The sequence below is a fragment of the Dendropsophus ebraccatus genome, chromosome 1, assembly GCF_027789765.1.
Source record: "Dendropsophus ebraccatus isolate aDenEbr1 chromosome 1, aDenEbr1.pat, whole genome shotgun sequence".
Lineage (NCBI taxonomy): Eukaryota > Metazoa > Chordata > Amphibia > Anura > Hylidae > Dendropsophus > Dendropsophus ebraccatus.
Genome location: NC_091454.1, coordinates 73,582,340 through 73,603,411, shown reverse-complemented (window position 1 = coordinate 73,603,411; position 21,072 = coordinate 73,582,340). Strand labels below are relative to the sequence as shown.

The window sequence follows — 21,072 nt, the reverse complement described above, 5'->3', positions numbered from 1 at the left end:
TTTGCGAACAAGCCAGGATAAAAATAGGTCCAGGTCTTATAAAGCGATCAACGATTTCTCATTCGGTCGTTAATCATTAACTGCATTTCAACCGAACGATTATCTTTTGGATTCGACCGATTTAACGATAATCTGAACGATAATCGTCCGGTGGAATAGGGCCCTTAGGTACGCCGGATTCCTATCATGCCTGGGTAGCCAAAGCCATAACTTCAGTTGTCCAGGCATGATGGGAATAGTAGTTTTGCAACAGCTGGAGTGCTGAAGGTTCACCCATCACTGGCATAAGCTGCTCACCAGTAGAGCCATCTTCACCACCACATAGACTGCACATGTGTGTCCACAAACACAAACTGGATGTACTGTATGGGTAAGATATTGCAAAACTAAAGAGCATTAAAACAATTCAGTACTGCGCATTTCAGCAGAGAAATATTTTTGATGGGGATTGATAAAATGTACATGCTGGTGTGCGGACATCTTAAATCTACATTAATTCGTGAGATAACCCCTTTCAAATATCCTTCTATAATATACAGAATTTCAACCTGATTTATACTATTTAATCCTGAGACTTTTTATACTAAATGACATTCACTAGACACTATTCACAATTATCCCATGCTATTAAAAAATATCCTTTTCTCAGAAGTTCCAAGATACTGGGAACAAGGCTAAAACCATACACTTTATAATATAAGCAGCAGCTATAGCCTGCGTAAAATAAAACATGCACACAGTCCTGGAATCCTGCTCCTTTGTAAGCTACTGAAGCGCAATATGCCATGAACATCGAGGACTTCTAGACGAAATGAGGCAACAATCTACAGTCTTACCAACTCTAAAAATAAACAATACTTTAAAGCAGACATAATGGTGACAAACAAATTAATTAATGCCCAAGCCCACATTCACCACCATGTTGAACACAAGACTTGCAGGTCATGCTTTCTTATACACCTCTTTTCATCCATAAACTGTTACAAGGACTCCAAGAACCTGAGAGAAACTCCAGACACATGCAAAAAGTGATTGTTATTATAACTTAAAAATATTTGATGTTTTATTTTGTGTCCCTTGTAAAGAACAATGATCCAGCTATAAAATAGAGAACTTGATGGGGCTCTCTTCTAAATATTTTCTTAGCAACGTATAAATGCAGCAGGAGTATTAAGAAAATGACATGTTTCTTATTTTCCAGTACTGAGGGGATTTAGACAAGTATCAGATTAGATACCTACTACACTAAAAATTTGGTGATGCCTCAGCTCCCTGAGACAACTGGGCATGTCTGCTTTTAAAGGAAGCAGTAAAGATCAGCCTGCCCCGGCACACAGAAGCACAACCCACCCGTATAGTATTTCACGTAAAACTAAATCAGTTAAAAAATAGATCTGTTGAAAGGCAATCTAAAGGTTTCCAGACATTGATAAGAACATTCTCCTTTCCGGTGTGAGGAGAGATGATACACCTCAGGGCTTGCAGCATGATTCCATCAACTGGTTAAAGCTGCTGAAAAGACCTGGAATCCCGCTCTTCTCCCCCAAACCATTCTGAGGGGAGGGGGAAGCAGAGCAACATTATGGGACTGGTGATATAAAAAAAAAAAGGGGCGAAAAAAACAAAACAAGGCAAAATAAACATAACAAAAAGATAAAACACAAAACAAAGCACAGTATTGCTACTGGTCAGTGGGAATTTCTCTGTCTGGCTCTGGCTTGCTTGTTTGTCCCGGTGATGGAGTGTGGGAAACAGAGGGAATTAAAGGATGTGAAGTTGCCACTAGGCTTTCCACTGAAGCTGGGTGTCCCGGAGCAGCTACTCCCACAACTCCTGGGGGGAACCTGTAAACAAAATACCCAATTAGATATTAAGCTTCAGTCCCAATCTGTTATAACTTTGAAAGTATACAGAATCCTCAAAAGGGGGAAAAACAATGCAGTTTACGCTTCAAGAATTCTACACTTAAGAGGATGTACCACCTGGTACATCCTCTTTAACCTAAACCCACTGATCGAACGGCGCCGGCACGGGGAAGCCGATGCCGTGGTCCCGTGCAAGGTGCCGTTCTATGCACCGGAACCGGCCGATGCTCAAGCACTGGAGGCGGGCTGGGCCGCCCCCAGTAGGAGGGAATTACCTCCCCTGTATGACGCGGCTCCATTCATTCTAAGGGAGCCGCATCATACAGGGGAGGGAATTCCCTCCCACTGGGGGTGGCCCGGCCCGCCTCCAGTGCTTGAGCACTGGCCGGTTCCGGTGCATAGAACGGCGCCGTGCACGGGAACCGGCCTCGGTCCGAAAAACAGACCGCGGCACCGCCTTCCCTGTGCCGGCCCGGCGCCATTCGATTAGTAAGTTTAGGTTAAAGAGGATGTACCTGGTGGTACATCCTCTTTAAGGTGAACTTATCAACTGCATTTAATATTCCAAACATCTGACACTGAGATAAATTAGACACACGGTACCTGTCATATATCTGTCTGTTCTATCGTAACATAGAAAAATGTTTTCATTCTACAAGGCAAAATGTCAAGGAGGTTCTCTCCGAGTCCTAAAGAGCTGCAAGCTGGAATGCCTCCTCCTCCCCCCTCTTCTATTCTCATCCCTGCTAGACTTACAGTCAGTTAGAAGCGGAGCCCCAAGCAGGTTAGGTATGGCAAGGAGAGTGAGGAGGCATTACAGTGTGTGGCACACCAGAAAGCTTGGAAGAGCCTCTCTAAAACTTTAGAAACTCTAGAAAATACAACCTAAAAACACAGACTTATGAATGGTATCAAGTGTCTCCTATCAACGAGATTTGCAGATGACAGATTCACTTTAAATATATTTCTAAGCAGGACATAGGTAATGGGGCCTGATGGCAATGCTCTTAAAAAGAAAACTATCAAACTTAAAATGCATATATATCTGCAGGCATGAAGTTGTAAAGCAGTACTAGTTGAGCATATTGATATATAGCTTTGTGGGAAAAGTTTTATAGCAATTTATTTATCCCAGAATCGGCTCAAAAAACCAAGTGGGTGGGGATACTCGATGACTGACATCTCTATAAGCACACTTGCACACAGATACCAGTCACTAAGCTGGACCACTCACATGACTATTTGGCCCAGAAAGGGCAGAGAGTTACTAGCCACCCTGAAACTTTTCCCAAAGGACTAAAATTATTTAGCTTTGCTTCTGCTGCTCCATTGCCTGTAGTTTTTATTAGAAGACATACTCGCAGTGGGATTTACATGCCGCTGCGAGTATGTAAGACCACCCTGTTAACCCCCCACCGGCCGGAGCATACATTACCTGCTGCACGCTCCGGGGGCTCCTGGCGTCTGGATGTCCCGCTCAGACAATCAGTACGCTGCAGCGCGGCAGCGCACTGATTGGCTGAGCAGGACGTCCAGCCGGGAACTCCCGAAGCAAGCCAAAGCGTGGAGCAGGTAATGTATGCTCCGACCAGCGGGGGGTTAACGGGGTGGTCTCCTTACATACTCACAGCAGGGTGTCAATCCCGCTGCAAGTATGTCTTCTCGTAGAAACTACAGGGAATGGATCCACAGCGGATTTCACTGGGAATTTGCAGTGAGAAATCCCCTGCGGATCTGCCCCGTGTGTTTATTCCCTAAATGCGAAGGCAAGGCTGAGATGTACTTCCAGGGCAAGAACATATAGTATAACATGAAGCATACCTATATCCTGCTGCTCCATTAAGTTCTGGATGAACAGATTCCATTCCTGACCACTGTGCAGCTGCCAGCAAATACTCTTTATTTACACAATTTCTCAATGCATCTGGAATTGGACCTGTTAAGATAGATATTCAGTGCACTGAATAAAATTCTGCTTGCAAGTCACCATGTGGGCACTAAAACAATGACAAAACTTTTTCAACATGAGAGAGGGTTATTCACCTACCTGTAATCGCTCTGCGGATTTCTTTAGCTGCCTCCTCTCTTGACTCAATTGAAGCATGTTCACTGTACCAGGCAGTGTGAGGGGTGCAAATCAAGTTAGGAGCATCTTTTAACGGTCCCTGAGAAAAGCTGCAGGCAGCAACAAAACACGCTGGTAAATTACTCACAAGCAACATACAATCTGTCCAAGATGAAGACCACATACCTGAAAGGTTCGGATTCATGGACATCTAAAGCAGCACCGCGGATTCGTCCATCTTTTAAAGCCTGTGCCAGCGCTTTCTCATCAACAAGTCCCCCACGGGCAGTGTTTACCAAAAAACAACCCTGCCGCATCTAAAATTAGGAATAAAGGCTTTATTTTTAAACCTGCATTATAACCACTTGTGTTATTAAATTCAAGAGCTTGCAGAATACATCATTACCATTTGATGTGTTATTCCTGCAATTTTAGAAGGTTGCCTTGGCAGCTACTAGATTTTAGTCTAAATGCACATTCCAACAGGCACTTGGGCTCTGTACACATCACATCCCATGTCAAGACTCCAGGATATGGGTATGTGTCAAGAGTATTTTATTAAGCTCGAAAGGAAAGTGTAGTTGTCTTCACTTTCCAAGTGAATGTATAACTGTATTGCCTATATGTACTCACTGCTTCTATGGGCAACATAGGTTTTAGGGCATCTACCTTTAAAGAGGACATGTCAACTAGACTTTTTTTTACAGATTACTGTTTGTTTGTTTTTTTCAAATGTTTCAATTTTCTTACCCAATCTTATCTATATAACTGTGTATATGTCACCTGTCACTGTAATGCTGCCTGTGATGATAAAGAGAAGCATGAGAAATGACCTACAGAGAGTGTCGGCTTATAATTAGGCTTACTGGTTAGAAAAACTACAAGATTTCAGGATTATCTTAAAATAAATAGTGACACAATTGTATAGAAGAGGGGCTTTATCTGTTCTTTTTTTTTTGGAGCACTTTACTCAACATTACTCCCTGCTTTGCACCCTAATGTAAGAACCAGCTCCTAAGTGGTAATATATACTGTTATGTTAACCTGTTGTATGCAGCCATTACACACCTGCTTTATGGTAAAATCATTGATGAGGTGATGGTTGTGCTCATTCAGACTGCAGTGCAAAGTTATGCAGTCACTGTGCATTAGCAGATCCTGAAGAGTCGCCATCCGCTGTAAGCCCAGGGAACGTTCAACTCCATCAGCAAGATAGGGGTCATAAAATATGACTGTGAAACCAAAGGCCTTGGCACGAAGAGCAACTGCTTGCCCAACCCTGCCTGTAAATGAAGAAATAATATAATACCGCCTGATATCAAGCAATCTAAAATTATGAAGTCATCGGCAAACTAAAATCGTGGTGATAGGTTATCAACCACATATTTTGCTCAGAGTCTATGTTTCTATTAGACTGAGCTTTACCAAGTCCAATGATGCCCAAAGTCTCCCCACGGATTCTGGCAGCCCCTCCCGCAACCTCTCTGATCTGCTCCACACTGGCAGCACGATTCCCTTCTCTCATTGCCTGGTGCAACCATGTGACGCGCCGATAGAGGTTCAAGATGTGGCAGAGTGTAGAATCAGCTGTCTCTTCCACGGATGATGAGGGAACATTACAAACTGCAATCCCTTTAAAAAAAATAAATAAATAAAATAAAGGTTGCCTCAAACAAATTAAAAACTTACTCAAACTACCAGTCAGACATACCCAATTCAGCTGCAGACTTGATATCAATGTTGTCATAACCACTTCCAATTCGTATGATAATACGAAGGGCCTTAAATTTTTCCAAGTCCTCTCTTGAAAGTGAGATTGTGTGGTACATAAGGGCACCCACTGCTTCACTTAACACCTGTAGGAAAAGAATGCAGTGTTTAATGATCTTTCTGGTCACATCAGCCATAGGTAACTTGTCATAGGGGAGTGAGTAGACTGGAAGGTTTATAAATTATTTTTTCTCATCTCTAGCATGAAACCCAGCTCCATAGACTTACATCATGCTGGATCTCGCACTGGAGACGCATCAGAAAACTCATCTCATAATGTATAGTTAGATGTGGTGGGCAGCAGGAAGAACGGGTGCGCAAACGCCAATTCTGGCTTCAAATTCTAAATAAATTTACATGACGACTATTGTGCACAATGACTATTGCGCACAGTGCTGGAGGAACACTTCGAAGGTGTTGTCCAGTTTGGACATGGCAACATAAAAAGGGATCTCCCACTTAGGTCTATGTTACACACGTAAGATGCAAGTTTAGTTTCTTTCAGAAGTGAATGCTAGTAAGAGGTAAAATTAAATAATACATTTTTGGACCTGCTTTTAGTTTTGATACACAGTAGATAGACAGCTACACTTACTTTTTCATGGATTTCTTGTGTAGACTGAGCATCACAGAATGCTACTGTAGCAACATCCTTCAATATAGGCATCTCAACTGTGCAATCCCTTCCATCTAGAAGGGCCACCAGTGGACGGACAGGCATGGGACCATTTAGAATTGGCGGCCGAATACCTGAAAAAAGCAAACCATTAAATATTCTATTCATATATTTTGTATTTTGAAAAAACATGAGACAAGTGCATTTATTCAGGTTTTAGGCTCCGTTCACACGGAGTAAAACTGGCAGAATTCTCCACTACGGAATCCTGCCAGCCTCCATGTCATAATCGGAGTCTATGGGAGGCTCGCGCACCTCCTCTCTGCGTGCTGAAGAATGAACATATTCATTCTTTAGCGTGGAGAGACTCTGAGACAGGTGTAGACATGAGTGAACCTTTCAGACTTTTGGTGTGGAAGCAGTTCGCTCGATCGTGATGCCTGTGATCCCTGGTGTATAGTTGCGATCCCGGAATATGCGGCCAGGATATTCCAGGGAATCGATCTGGAATTCCCTGGAATATCCTGGTCGCATATTCCCGGGATCCCAACTATGCACCTGGTATCACAGGCATCACGATCAAGCGCAGGTGCCGTCGGACCGCGCATCTCTAGACAGGAGGCGTGAACGGAGCCTAAATCAGAACTTCAAAATACAAGGCTTTTCCACCAATGAACATCAATTTTCCACCAATTAACATTTTACAGTTTCACAGAGATAAAAGGAAATCTATCAAGTAGTTTTTAGCAAGATTCTTTTTTGCCCATTGCAACCAATAAGAGCACAGCCTTCATGTCTCCTTGTTGCAATGTGCAACAAAGTGGATCTTAGTATAAGACAGCACAGTAAGGGCCGTATTACACAATCCGATGACTTCATGTAGCACTGATCTCCTAGAGCCCACATACAGCACAGAAATCATTAGCGAGGTCCGTGCAGCCACATTTTAGTGTGTCTTAGACTCTATCATCTAGCTCGATAAAAGGGCCCAGCTTACTAGAAGGCAGGCATGGGTTTGGCAAGCTCCGCACGCAGCAATGCAGTATTTAGGGAGACAAATGACCGTCCTTCTCAGGATCAGTAGGGGTCCTAGCATTTAGGGACCATATAGCTATTCCCTATCCTAGGAATAGGGGTTAACATTGCAGCTTGAAAGAATGACATTAAAGGACATGTACAGGATTAAAGAAAAAAAAAAAAGAAACACCACATATGATCATGGTTTGCACCAGGTCTTCAGCCAGTGGTGAGCTGAGCGGGCACTTCCTATGTGTTAGAACAGAGAACCAGATACTTCAGTCATTGCTGGGGTCCTCGCCCCAGAATCTGTTCAGCAGTGGCAAGGGGAGCCGGCAGATCCACTACATGAGGGACCCAAACAGACCCAAATAGACCTCACTGGCTTTAAATGGGTCTATTGAGTTTCTTGCTAATGTCTGTTATTTCACTGAATTTTAAATGGACAAAGTGTGATTGGCTGAGCACAGTTAGACTCAGCCAATCGCGGCTGAGTAGCTGATGACGCTGCAGAGGGTGGCCGGAGCGGTTCGGCCGTCCGTTTGCAGATGACGTCCTGGCACAAGATGGAGGACGGGCGAGACACAGATCAGGTATGTATAATGCACCACACTTCCGGGTACACGTGCGGGGGGTGGGACACGGGGAAAGAGGCGATTTACAGACATAGCAAACATTACAAAGTTGTATAACTTTGTAATGTGTGTTATTTTGTGAATAATTTCTTAGCGCCGCACTACCCCTTTAACTATCTGATCACTGGGAAGTGCTACCCCTGTGCCCCTATATTCAAGAATGGGGACTGGAGTCTCCCCATTAGAATGGAGCGGCAGATTTGAGATGCTACGTGCATGCACATTCATGTTGTACAAGAGCTGTGAAAATAGAATATAAGGCGAGTACAGCTTATACTACTGCATATTATTATTATTACACCCACTAACCATAACAAAAATGGAAGAAGGGGCTGTGGGGAAAAAAAATCGCTACCTCGTTCTGTGGTGTCACATTGTATAACTTCTCTCAGCAAGTCTAAAAAGAACAATTTCATTCAGTCTATCATTCAAGTGTGTACAGAATTTTGGTGCATTATAACTTCCTTTTCAGAGCTGCTGGATTGCTGAAATAAACAATGTGATAAGCCACGTGACTCCACAAAACCAGGAAGCCCCAAGTGCACTGTTTGGTACTTCAGGGATTGCAATCTGCATGTACTTTCTAGTATCTCCCTATCAAAAAGTAATAAAAGTGATAAAACGTAGGGAGGTTTATTATGGTAACACATTCTCCTTCGAAGGGCATTCCAGCTTTAAAACAATGTTGACCTACCCCAATTCTAACCACCAACAGTGCCTGGCTATTTTAAAACGTCTTTGAATGTCACTGAACATACTATCAAACATGTAAGTATGTACCTGACAGTAAAACACATTTTTATCTGGACCCCTTAAGTCGTATATGCTCCAGCAGGTACAGGTTTATGAGACACAGTTGTGACAGTAAGCCCCATGTACAAAGATTCTAACCTTCATCCCTCCAGAAGTAGAGCAGTGCACTACTAAAAGGGAAACCATCGCAGTAAATATTCAGTCTAATCTGCAAGCATCATGTCATAAAAAAGAAGAAAGCGGAGCAGATTGATATAGAGTTTTGTGGAAAAAATTCCAGGATAACTTGTCATGTAATCTATGCTCATTCTGGGCTAGGCAGTCATGGAGGCGGTCCTATCAAGTGACTGACAGCTCTTTCTCTATATCCACACCTTTACACAGATCAGTAAGTAGGACCACCCACTTGACTACTTAACCCCAAATAAGCAGCTGTTTACATGAATAAATGAAAAGTTTTCCCACAAAACTATATATGAATCTGCTGAGTCCCTCCTGCTCTATAACATGATTCCTGCAGTGTCCAGCATTTCCAACGTAACAGGTCTCCTTTAAGGACTGCTATAAGCACAGCTCCTTACAAACTCTGAATTAATATGGTCTAACCCTCACAGATTCGATCCAGGCGTTGTCTCTTCACTTTGTGCTTGTCCATGGTTCTGGCCTTAGAAACCTCCTGGAGACAAAAAGATAGTTGGAATTACCATTAGGAGAGAACAAAGGAGAACATGAATACAGTACTTAGCTAGTGTTCAGGATTCACTTACACTGGGCTTCTTAACTACGTTCACAGGCAGGGGGTATTCCCAAGACAACTCCTGACCCGTGGGACGGATCTGCTAACACCTGGCATAATTGATGGGTATATGCAGCAAAACAACTCTCTGGACCAGAGGCTTTAAATCACTCCTTTGGGGGCCCCTAGCAACTAGACTGCCTGCATCTCCTTGGCTCACTGAATAATTACATGTAATCTCCTTGATAAATCCCCCTTTGTCTTAGCACATACAAATGGATAAAAAGGAGCCCACTTAAGTCTCCAAGTATGTATAAAAAAGACCCGCTGTTTATACAGTATGTGAAATCTACTGCTGAAAACAGGTTGATGTAGAAAAGCTTACTGAGGGTATATTCACCCAGTGCAGATCTGCTGTGGATTTTCTGCAACAGTTTTTTAATACAGCTATTCTTTTTTTGTTTTGTGGCATAAATGCTACAGATCTTCTACTGTGGATTTTCTCAAACTAATCCCATCATGTGAACAAGCCCCAATACCCTGGTGAATATAAAATCATCATACATTTCTCTGCACTTTAGCAGATACACCTTGGACACAACCCCGAACAGCTCTTCCTTGGGTGCCTGTACTCTGTTGACAGAAGGACATGAAAACATAACAGGCCCTGTACATACAGGTGTTTAAGGCTATGCTTCCACAGGTTATTTAGCTGAGTATTTTGGAGCACATTACAAGCCAAAGTACACATGACAAATGGATGCAAGACCCTTCTCACTGTTTATTTCGCTGCGGAATCTGTTGGTGCTATACCAATATTATTATTACTACAATTACTACAATGCGTCTTTAAATACACATGGATAAATGACATTTCACTTGCGTCTGAGTGTATACCATATACACCATGGAGATAAAGCCTTGCACAGCACGTGTACAATCTCCTGATCATATAGATGGCTATGCGCCTCATTTACGATAAGTGGACATTATTGTCTTAAAGGGCTAGCATGCTTGAAACTTTAAGTTTGGGGGTGTGGCCATGAGTGCCATTGACTTGCACACCTTGCAAATTTAGGGCCAATAGGTTTCTATGTGCTTATTCACACATCTGCAATTTTAGCAGATCTGTGAATAGGCTATAATCCGTGCCTCAAAAGAATAAGACATGCTGTAGTGCAGACATGCAATTGCGGAACAGGTCACTATCTATAATGGAGTGGTCCGGGAATTGCGGACCACTAGGGATGCACAAAGTTCTGTCCTCGATTGTGGTTCCATAATTGCAGACAGCACCATGGGTGTGTGCATATAGCCTTGGGGTATGTTCATACAACCATAAACCACATTGTATATGACACAGAAACTGCACCAATTTTATGCATCAAAAATCTAAAAGTTTTACTTCAAGAAAAAACACCTCCCTTTGACTACAATGGTCGATTATGAATCATGTCGCTTCTCTGCTGTTTTGCTCTGAAGCTTCCATCAAAATGAATAGGGGCTTCAGCCTAGATCTCCCTGCAATGACTATGACCACATTTGTGAGACCCAGAGTGACTGCTGTCAGTTCAGGCCACAGTCAGGCCCAGTACTTACATTGATAATAAGGAAACATAGCGCATGTAATATGCTTGTGTGAAGCCAGCCTTACTTGCCTGATGACAGGGAACAATAGTTAGTATTTAAGTATGTAGAGAGTGCATCCTAAGTGAGGATGTGTTCAGTCAGGTTTTTGATTGCAATTATTATTGTAATCAATATCTGCAATATATATATATATATATATATATATATATATATATATATATATATATATAGCACACCTAAACACAGCCTAAGGCTAGATTTACACAGGAAGGATCCACAGCAGATTTTACGCTTCAGATTTGCAGTGAAATCTGCTGCGGCTCCCTTTAATGTCACTTTCAATACAATTACATATTTGCAGCGGAATTGTCCCACTGCGAGTATGCAAAAGACAGCCCCCTTAACCCTCTGCGGCCCAGGGCATACATTACCGGGTCTGCGCTCTGGATTGCTTCGGGGGCTCCCGGCCTCTGGATGTCCCGCTCAGCCAATCAGTACGCTGCCCTGTTCCAGTCACTGATTGGCTGAGCGGGACGTCCAGATGCTGGAAGCTCCCGAAGCAATCCAGCGCGCGAACCCGGTAATGTATGCCCTGGGCCGCAGGGGGTTAAGGGGGCTGTCTTTTGCATACTCGCAGTGGAATGACAATTCAGTTGCAAACATGTAATTGCACTGAAATCTGCTGTGGATTCGACCTGTGTGCATCTAGCTTTAGGGTACAAACACACACACCGTGTACGCAGCGTATTTACTGCTGCGATACGCAGCGAATACGCAGCAGATTAGATCTAAGTAACTGAACACAGCATCAAATCTGCACCTGCAGATCTGCTGCGTATCTGCTGCATATACGGTGTGTGTTTGTACCCTTAAAGGGGTTATCCAACGCTACAAAAACATGGCCACTTTCTTCCAGAGACAGCACCGTTGTTGTCTCCAGATTGGGTGGGGTTTGCCACTTAGGGTGCGTTTACACAGAAAGATTTATCTGACAGATTTTGGAAGCCAAAGCCAGGAATGGATTTAAAAAGAGGATGGATCCCAGTCTTTCCTTGATGACCTGATCCCTGTTTATAGTCTGCTCCTGGTTTTAGCTTCAAAGATCTGTCAGATAAATCTGTCTGTGTAAACGCACCATTAGTTTCATTGAAGTAAATGGAGCTTAATTGCAAACCGCACCTGACCTGGAGACAAGAGTGGTGTTGTCTCTGGAAGCAAGTGGCCATGTTTTTGTAGCGCTGGATAACCCCTTTAATGTAGCATTGGCATCCTAATGAAATGATATTAAGGCTGGTTATAACGGCAGAGTGGGATGAGCCTCTGGTGTACTCTTGGGGACAGATAATATCCATGATGTAAGATCAGGCATGTTGGATTTCAATGCCCAATTCTGCTCTGCTTGGGGAGAGATAAGCTGCCACCAGAGGAGTCTGGCACTCGCTCCCCACTCTGCCAGGATAGTATGGGGGGCAGGACAGAGAGCAGTCTATGGCTGTGACCATGGTGTGCTGTGTCTGGCAGTCAGGACACTAGGGATAAAGCGGGGACAAGCACTGGGGTGGTCTGGCCTTCCCCTCACAATCACCTGGGGACATGTGAGGTAAGAAGAGCTGATGCCAGTGTCCATGGCTCTCAGTTACTCTCCTATAGAGGCCATGCTGATAAGGTCATGCGCTCTCTATGTACACCTTAGTGCACCGGGGAGCTAGGGCAGAGCTGAGAGCACGGTCCGGGCACCAGTGTACATAGAGTGCACGGCGGGCTGGACGCCGATCACCGGACACGATGGATGTATGAGCCAAGCGCTGCCCTGTACACCAACAGCTACAATGAAAAGAGCAGCTCCCATGCTGCAACGCGCCGTGTGAACGCTCTACCCACTCCAGCGCTACATCAGAGCACCCACCCGTGACCCGCTGCCTCCAACGTTCACTTATCTCACACCCGCTTCCCTTTCTCACCTTCTCCTCCCCACCGGACCCGACGCGCTCTCGGCAGCGGATCACGCAGGAACAGGAAATGACCGCTAGCGTTATCAGCGAGATGAACTGAAGCGAGAGCGGCTCCGGGCCTCGCTGCCTTAGCACGCCCTCTAGCGATCGTTCTGTGCACATTGAGAGCGACTATAATTCATTGTGCAGCAGCAGCGCCGCGCAGTGGAGGCTTGTCCTAACTAATGTCTGTGTTCATGATGCTGCCGGGATATGATTCCCACATCGTCTGTGCCATACGCCGCCATCCCGTCATATACTGCTGGTTTAGTTTCATGGTCAACCGTAGCCAGATAAAGACTGCACTAAAGGCAGTGGAGTCTGGGCAGGCATTATATCTCCAGTCAGTGGAGTCTGGGCAGGCAATATATCCACAGTCAGTGGGGTCTGGGCAGGCATTATATAAACCCAGTCAGTGGGGTCTGGGCCGGAATGATATAAACCCAGTCAGTGGGGTCTGGGCAGGAATTATATAAACCCAGTCACTGGGGTCTGGGCAGGAATTATATAAACCCAGTCACTGGGGTCTGGGCAGGAATTATATAAACCCAGTCACTGGGGTCTGGGCAGGAATTATATAAACCCAGTCACTGGGGTCTGGGCAGGAATTATATAAACCCAGTCACTGGGGTCTGGACAGGCAATATATCCACAGTCAGTGGGGTCTGGGCAGGCAATATATCCACAGTCAGTGGGGTCTGGGCAGGCCATATATCTCCAGTCAGTGGGGTCTGGGCAGGCATTATATAAACCCAGTGGAGTCTAGGCAGGCATTATATAAACCCAGTCAGTGGGGTCTGGGCTGACATTAAATCCACAGTCAGTGGGGTCTGGGCAGGCATTATATCCCCAGTCTGTGGGTTCTGGGCAGGCATTATATCCCCAGTCTGTGGGTTCTGGGCAGGCATTATATCCACAGTCTGTGAGGTCTGGGCAGGCATTATATCCCCAGTCAGTGGGGTCTGGGTTGGAATTATAGCCTCAGTCAGTGGGGTCTGGGCAGGAATTATATAAACCCAGTCAGTGGGGTCTGGGCAGGCAATATATCCACAGTCAGTGGGGTCTGGGCAGGCAATATATCCATAGTCAGTGGAGTCTGGGCAGGCATTATATCCTCAGTTAGTGGGGTCTGGGCAGGCAATATATCCCCAGTCAGTGGAGTCTGTGCAGGCAATATATCCACAGTCAGTGGGGTCTGGGCAGGCACTATATCCCCAGTCAGTGGGGTCTGGGCAGGCATTATATCCACAGTCAGTGAGGTCTGGGCAGGCACTATATCCCCAGTGAGTGGGGTCTGGGCTGGAATTATAGTTTCAGCCAGTGGGGTCTGGGCTGGCATTATATTCCCAGTCAGTGGGGTCTAGGCAGGCATTATATCCATAGTCAGTGGGGTCGGGGCAGGCATTATATCCCCAGTCTGTGGGGTCTGGGCAGGCAATATATCCCCAGTCAGTGGAGTCTACACAGGCATTATATCCCCAGTCAGTGGGGTCTCGGCAGGCAATATATCCACAGTCAGTGGGGTCTGGGCAGACATTATATAAACCCAGTCAGTAGAGTCAGGGCAGGCATTATATATACCCAGTCAGTGGGGTTTGGGCAGGAATTATAGCCTCGGTCAGTGGGGTCTGGGCAGGTAATATATCCCCAGTCATTGGGGTCTGGGCAGGCATTATATCCCCAGTCAGTGGGGTCTGGGCAGGCATTATATAAACCCAGTGGAGTCTAGGCAGGCATTATATAAACCCAGTCACTGTGGTCTGGGCAGGCATTATATCCCTAGTCAGTGGGGTCTGGGCAGGCAATATATCCATAGTCAGTGGGGTCTGGGCAGGCATTATATCCACAGTTTGTGAGGTCTGGGCAGGCATTATATCCACAGTCTGTGAGGTCTGGCCAGGCATTATATCCCCAGTCAGTGGGGTCTGGGCTGGAATTATAGCCTCAGTCAGTGGGGTCTGGGCTAGCATTATATCCCCAGTCTGTGGGGTCTAGGCAGGCATTATATCCAGTCAGTAGGGTCTGGACAGGCATTATATCCCCAGTCTGTGGGGTCTGGACAGGCATTATATCCCCAGTCTGTGGGGTCTGGGCAGGCAATATATCCCCAGTCAGTGGAGTCTACACAGGCATTATATCCACAGTCAGTGGGGTCTGGGCAGGCAATATAGCCACAGTCAGTGGGGTCTGGGCAGACATTATATAAACCCAGTCAGTGGAGTCAGGGCAGGCATTATATAAACCCAGTCAGTGGGGTTTGGGCAGGAATTATAGCCTCAGTAAGTGGGGTCTGGGCAGGCAATATATCCCCAGTTAGTGGGGTCTGGGCAGGCATTATATCCCCAGTCAGTGGGGTCTGGGCAGGCATTATATAAACCCAGTGGAGTCTAGGCAGGCATTATATAAACCCAGTCAGTGGGGTCTGGGCAGGCATTATATCCCCAGTCTGTGGGTTCTGGGCAGACATTATATCCACAGTCTGTGAGGTCTGGGCAGGCATTATATCCACAGTCAGTGGGGTCTGGGCAGGCAATATATCCACAGTCAGTGAGGTCTGGGCAGACATTATATTTGGGCAGGAATTATAGCCTCAGTCTGTGGGGTCTAGGCAGGCATTATATCCTCAGTCAGTGGGGTCTGGGCAGGCAATATATCCCCAGTCAGTGGGGTCTGGGCAGGCAATATATCCCCAGTCAGTGGGGTCTGGGCAGGCAATATATCCCCAGTCAGTGGGGTCTGGGCAGGCAATATATCCCCAGTCAGTGGGGTCTGGGCAGGCATTATATCCCCAGTCAGTGGGGTCTGGGCAGGCATTATATCCCCAGTCAGTGGGGTCTGGGCAGGCATTATATAAACCCAGTGGAGTCTAGGCAGGCATTATATAAACCCAGTCAGTGACTGACATTAAATCCACAGTCAGTGGGGTCTGGGCAGGCATTATATCCCCAGTCTGTGGGTTCTGGGCAGGCATTATATCCACAGTCTGTGAGGTCTGGGCAGGCATTATATCCCCAGTCAGTGGGGTCTGGGTTGGAATTATAGCCTTAGTCAGTGGGGTCTGGGCAGGCAATATATCCCCAGTCTGTGGGGTCTAGACAGGCATTATATCCATAGTCAGTGGAGTATGGGCAGGCATTATATCTTCAGTCAGTGGGGTCAGGGCAGGCAATATATCCACAGTCAGTGGGGTCTGGGCAGGCAATATATCCACAGCCAGTGGGGTCTGGGCAGGCAATATATCCCCAGTCAGTGGGGTCTGTGCAGGCATTATATCCCCAGTCAGTGGGGTATGGGCAGGCATTATATAAACCCAGTGGAGTCTAGGCAGGCATTATATAAACCTAGTCAGTGGGGTCTGGGCTGACATTAAATCCACAGTCAGTGGGGTCTGGGCAGGCATTATATCCCCAGCCTGTGGGTTCTGGGCAGGCATTATATCCCCAGTCAGTGGGGTCTGGGTTGGAATTATAGCCTCAGTCAGTGGGGTCTGTGCAGGCAATATATCCCCAGTCTGTGGGGTCTAGGCAGGCATTATATCCATAGTCAGTGGAGTCTGGGCAGGCATTATATCCTCAGTCAGTGGGGTCTGGGCAGGCAATATATCCCCAGTCAGTGGAGTCTGGGCAGGCATTATATCTTCAGTCAGTGGGGTCTGGGCAGGCAATATATCCCCAGTCAGTGGGGTCTGGGCAGGCAATATATCCCCAGTCAGTGGCGTCTGGGCAGGCATTATATCCCCAGTCAGTGGAGTATGGGCAGGCATTATATCTTCAGTCAGTGGGGTCTGGGCAGGCAATATATCCACAGCCAGTGGAGTCTGGGCAGGCATTATATAAACCCAGTCAATGAGGTCTGGGCAGGCATTATATGCTTAGTCAGTGGGGTCAGGGCAGGCATTATATAAACCCAGTCAGTGGGGTCAGAGCTGGCATTATATCCACAGTCAGTGGAGTCTAGGCAGGCATTATATAAACCCAGTCAGTGGGGTCTGGGCAGGCATTATATCCCCAGTCAGTGGAGTCTGGGCAGGCATCATATCTCCAGTCAGTGGAGTCTGGGCAGGCATTATATAAATCCAGTCAATGAGGTCTGGGCAGGCATTATATCTCCAGTCAGTGGAGTCTAGGCTGGCATTGTATCCCCAGCTTAGGGCTGTTTCTAGGTCATTTTGGCAACAGGGCGAATTTTGATTTAAGCGCTAGGGGTTGCTAGGAAGAAGCAGGGAGGCAGTGTGTGTATTATGGCATAGAGCAGTGTTGCCCAACCCTTTTTTCTACCCTTACCTTGTTCTAAAAAAAAAAAAAGAAAAACTTCATTCAGGGACTCACAGGTGATGTCTTGGTGTCGATCTTTCCTCCTCTGCTCCAGTTGCCAGCACAGCCAGTGTGACGTACACTGACTGCGCTGGGGATGCCCGAAGCAGGGCTGCGGTCAGGCAGGGGTTAACATTTTCCAGCGTATAAGGTTAATCCCTGACAATCTGATTAAAAGTCAGGGGTCGTCTTATACGCCCAGTCGCCTTATATGCCAGAAATTACGGTAATAATGTCTCCTGCTGTGCCTCTTTATAGTAATAATGCCTTCTGCTGTGCCGCCATATAGTAATAATGCCTCCTGCTGTGCCCCATATAGTAATAATGTCCCCTGCTGTGCTCCCATATAGTAATAATGCCTCCTGCTGTGCACCCATTAAGTAATCTTGCTCCCTACTGTGTCAAGATAGTAATATTGCCCTCTGCTGTGCCCACCTATATATAGTAGTAATACCCCCTGCTGTGCCCCCATAGTTAATGCCCCTTGTCCTGCTGTGCCTGAACACAAACAAAACAAAACCACATACTTACCTAATCATGTCTTCCTCTTCTCTGGCTCCCTTCTCCATTGTGAGGCGCAGGAACTGATCCTCCACCAGGTGCAATGACACCATATCACTGCACCTGCTGGAAAGATCACGTGTACTGTCCGGGTCTGCTATGCCACACTGATGTACATCCGACGCCGGTGCCGCAGGTAAAGTAGGCGGCAGCGCCGTAACTGTACGCTTAGGGAAGGGTCTGATGCAGCATGTTGTCTCTATCCTCATCCCTCACTGCTGTGCAGTCAATGATGTGTGCTGGGGGGGGGAGCCCTGGTGCTGTCCAAGGGTTGGTCGGGAGGCGCTCATGGGCACAGTGATGTGCACTGTGTCTGGGGGTAATGTGTGATCCATCTCTGTTCATCACTGCAGAGTCCATGGATTACGACGCCCCCCCTAGCTGTCGGCGCCCCGTGCCATAGCCCGACTGCAACGGTGCTAGAAATGGCCTTGTCCCAGCTACTGGGTTTGGGCAGGCATTATATCCCCAGTCAGTGAGGTCTAGGCAGGCATTATACTTCAGTGAGGTCAGTGTAGCCTTTATATTCCCGATCCGTGGGATCTGGGCAGGTTGCTCCTCTATGATGTCAGCAGCGGGGGGGCGGGTGAGATGTTGAGCTAGCTCCAATATGATGTCAGCTGCTGGTGGGGATGGGCTAGGTCCCAAACAACACCCCTCTGTAACATAATTGGGTGGCGAGATGTAATAGGAGTGTTTACACAGATGAAGTTTTTACTCTTACCAATTATATACAGTATGTTATACCTTGGACTTACCAAGATGCTGAGATCTGATTGGCTCCCATGTAATTGGTGTTTGGCACATTCATACATAAAAGGAAGCATTGAATGGAGTGGTGGTTGATGCCATATCTTCCTGATGACGTCGCCTAGCAACGAAACATGTTGAAAGGGCACATATTCAGTTTTTAGATAGCGATTGTCAGGGTAAGAAATTTCCCAGTACTACAGCCTGAGTATTCTGAGGGACAGTTTAGGACCAGTTATTGATATTACTCACCTGACATCATGCTTTTTAATTTCTGTACTGTTTTTATTATTCACTTATTAAAAATTATATTTTAGAGTTGAGGTTACTGCAATAATAGGCGTTTACTGCCCTGGCTTCAGCCCAAGAGTTTTTTTTTTTTTTTTTACTAATTGTGAATAAATGGGTACGCCTAACCCACCTGAGATATTTAGGCTGCGTTCACACTACGTATATTTCAGTCAGTATATGTATTTTTCAGTCAGTATTGCAACCAAAACCAGGAGTGGATTAAAAACACAGAAAGCATCTGTTCACACAATGTTGAAATTTGAGTGGATGGTAGCCATTTAATGGCAAATATTTGCTGTTATTTTAGAACAACGGCTGTTATATTGAAATAATGGCAGCTATTTACTGTTATATGGCGGCCATCCACTCAATTTCAACATTGTGTGAACAGAGCCTTTCTGTGTTTTTAATCCACTTCTGGTTTTGGTTGCAATACTGACTGAAATATACGTAGTGTGAACCCTGCCTTGAAGTGCAATTTACTATAAGGGATAAGCCTGGTCTATTTTCTGTGGTGCTGATTTGTTTGACTCAGAATTGTCTCTAAATAGTCTCATTGGCCCTGGTCTGCCTCCTGGGTAATGAGCATTTTCTTCTCCCTTTCTTTTTCAGATACGTGCACGCAGAGGATTACGTCGGATTCGTTTGGACTATGTCGATGACCAGCGGACTTTACTGTTTAATAAAATGGTCAATGAGGGGTGTGGGGGTGTTTTTATTTCAATAAAAAAAAATTCTAGGTGTATTGTGTTTTCTTTCATTACTTTACAGACTTAGTAGTGGAAGCCGTCTGATAGACTAAGTCAGGGCCTAGTGTTAGCCGGTATAAAATGGCTAACACTAACCCCCCCCCCCATTATTACCCCAGTACCCAATGCCACCAGGGGTACTGGGAAGAGCCGGGTGCCAGTGGTCCCGGAGCGTCAAAATTGGCGCTCCTGGACTGGGCGACAGCAGGCTGGTAATATTTAGGCTGGGGAGGGCCTAAACCAATGGCGCTTCCCACCCTGGTGTTACTAGGCTGCTGTTGCTTGGTTTTTAACCCGGCTGGTTATGGAAAAGGGGGGGGGAACCTATGCATTTTTTTTTTCTTTAAATAAATAAATAATTAAAAAAAAACGCATAGGGTCCCCCTTATTTTCATAACCAGCCGGGTTAAAAACCAAGCAACAGCAGCCTGGTAACACCAGGATGGGAAGGACCATTGGTTTAGGCCCTCCCCAGCCTAAATATTACCAGCCTGCTGCTGCCCAGTCCAGGAGCACCAATTTTGATGCTCCGGGACCACTGGCACCCGGCTCTTCCCAGTACCCCTGGTGGCATTGGGTACTGGGGTAATAATGGGGGGTTAGTGTTCGCTATTTTATACCGGCTAACACTAGGTCCTCGTTGACCATTTTATTGAACATTAAACTCTGCCGGTCATCGACGTAGTCCAAACTAATCCAACGCAATCCTCTGCATGCCAGTATCTGGGGGAAAAAAAAAAGAAAAAACACAAGCAAAAACAAACAGTAAGTAAGGGGTTAACTCCCTGGGAGTCAGACTTTAATTCCCATGCCCATGCTGGAGATCACCCAGGTTTTCCAGCATCCTGTAAGGTTAACAGTAAGTAACAGTAAGTAAGGGGTTAACCCCCCGGGGGCCAGACTGTTCTGGCACTGCACCTGCACCAGCAAGAAAGGGGGTTAAGTGCCTCCTTCCTTCCTGGGGCAGATGCAGTGCGCTCTCCAATGAGGGGGGGGGGGGGGTGATAGGGGCTGGGGGTTACCTGCTCCTACTTCCTCGGCTGTCCCGTAAGCTCCGCCTCCATGACACCCCCACTGGAGAGCGCACTGCATCTGCTCCAGCAAGGAAGGGGGCACTTAACCCCCTTCCCTGCTGGTGCGGATGCAGTGCCAGAACAGTTTGACTCCCAGGAGGTTAAGTCTCTGGGAGCCAAACTATAACTCCCATGCCCATGCTGGAGGTCACCCAACTTTCCCAGCATCCTGTAAGGGTTAACCTCACAGGATGCTGGGAAAGCTGGGTAACCTCCAGCATGGGCATGGGAGTTACAGTCTGGCTCCCAAGGGCTTAAGCCCCTGGGAGCCAGACTGTAACTTCTGTGCCGGATTTT

At 46.2% G+C, this 21,072-nt stretch overlaps 1 protein-coding gene across 12 annotated transcripts; it reads right to left on the bottom strand.

Annotated features, from left to right (window-relative positions):
* Positions 1-1,029: 1,029 nt before the first annotated feature.
* LOC138794187 (C-terminal-binding protein 2) lies at positions 1,030-18,739 on the bottom strand. 12 transcript variants are annotated; one of them, XM_069972985.1, is made up of 11 exons: positions 13,009-13,054; positions 10,022-10,090; positions 9,328-9,397; positions 6,296-6,450; positions 5,642-5,786; positions 5,356-5,562; positions 4,999-5,213; positions 4,117-4,247; positions 3,913-4,040; positions 3,687-3,801; positions 1,030-1,844 (listed from the first exon to the last, which is right to left on the bottom strand). In XM_069972985.1, exons 3-11 carry the CDS (start codon positions 9,374-9,376, stop codon positions 1,682-1,684), a joined length of 1,308 nt encoding a protein of 435 aa, XP_069829086.1. In that variant the 5' UTR covers positions 9,377-9,397; positions 10,022-10,090; positions 13,009-13,054; the 3' UTR covers positions 1,030-1,681. The 12 variants fall into 12 exon arrangements, with proteins under 12 accessions (XP_069829086.1, XP_069829063.1, XP_069829088.1 ...); XM_069972962.1 differs by lacking the exon at positions 13,009-13,054 and adding an exon at positions 12,633-12,919; XM_069972987.1 differs by lacking the exon at positions 13,009-13,054 and adding an exon at positions 11,057-11,073.
* Positions 18,740-21,072: the final 2,333 nt, after the last annotated feature.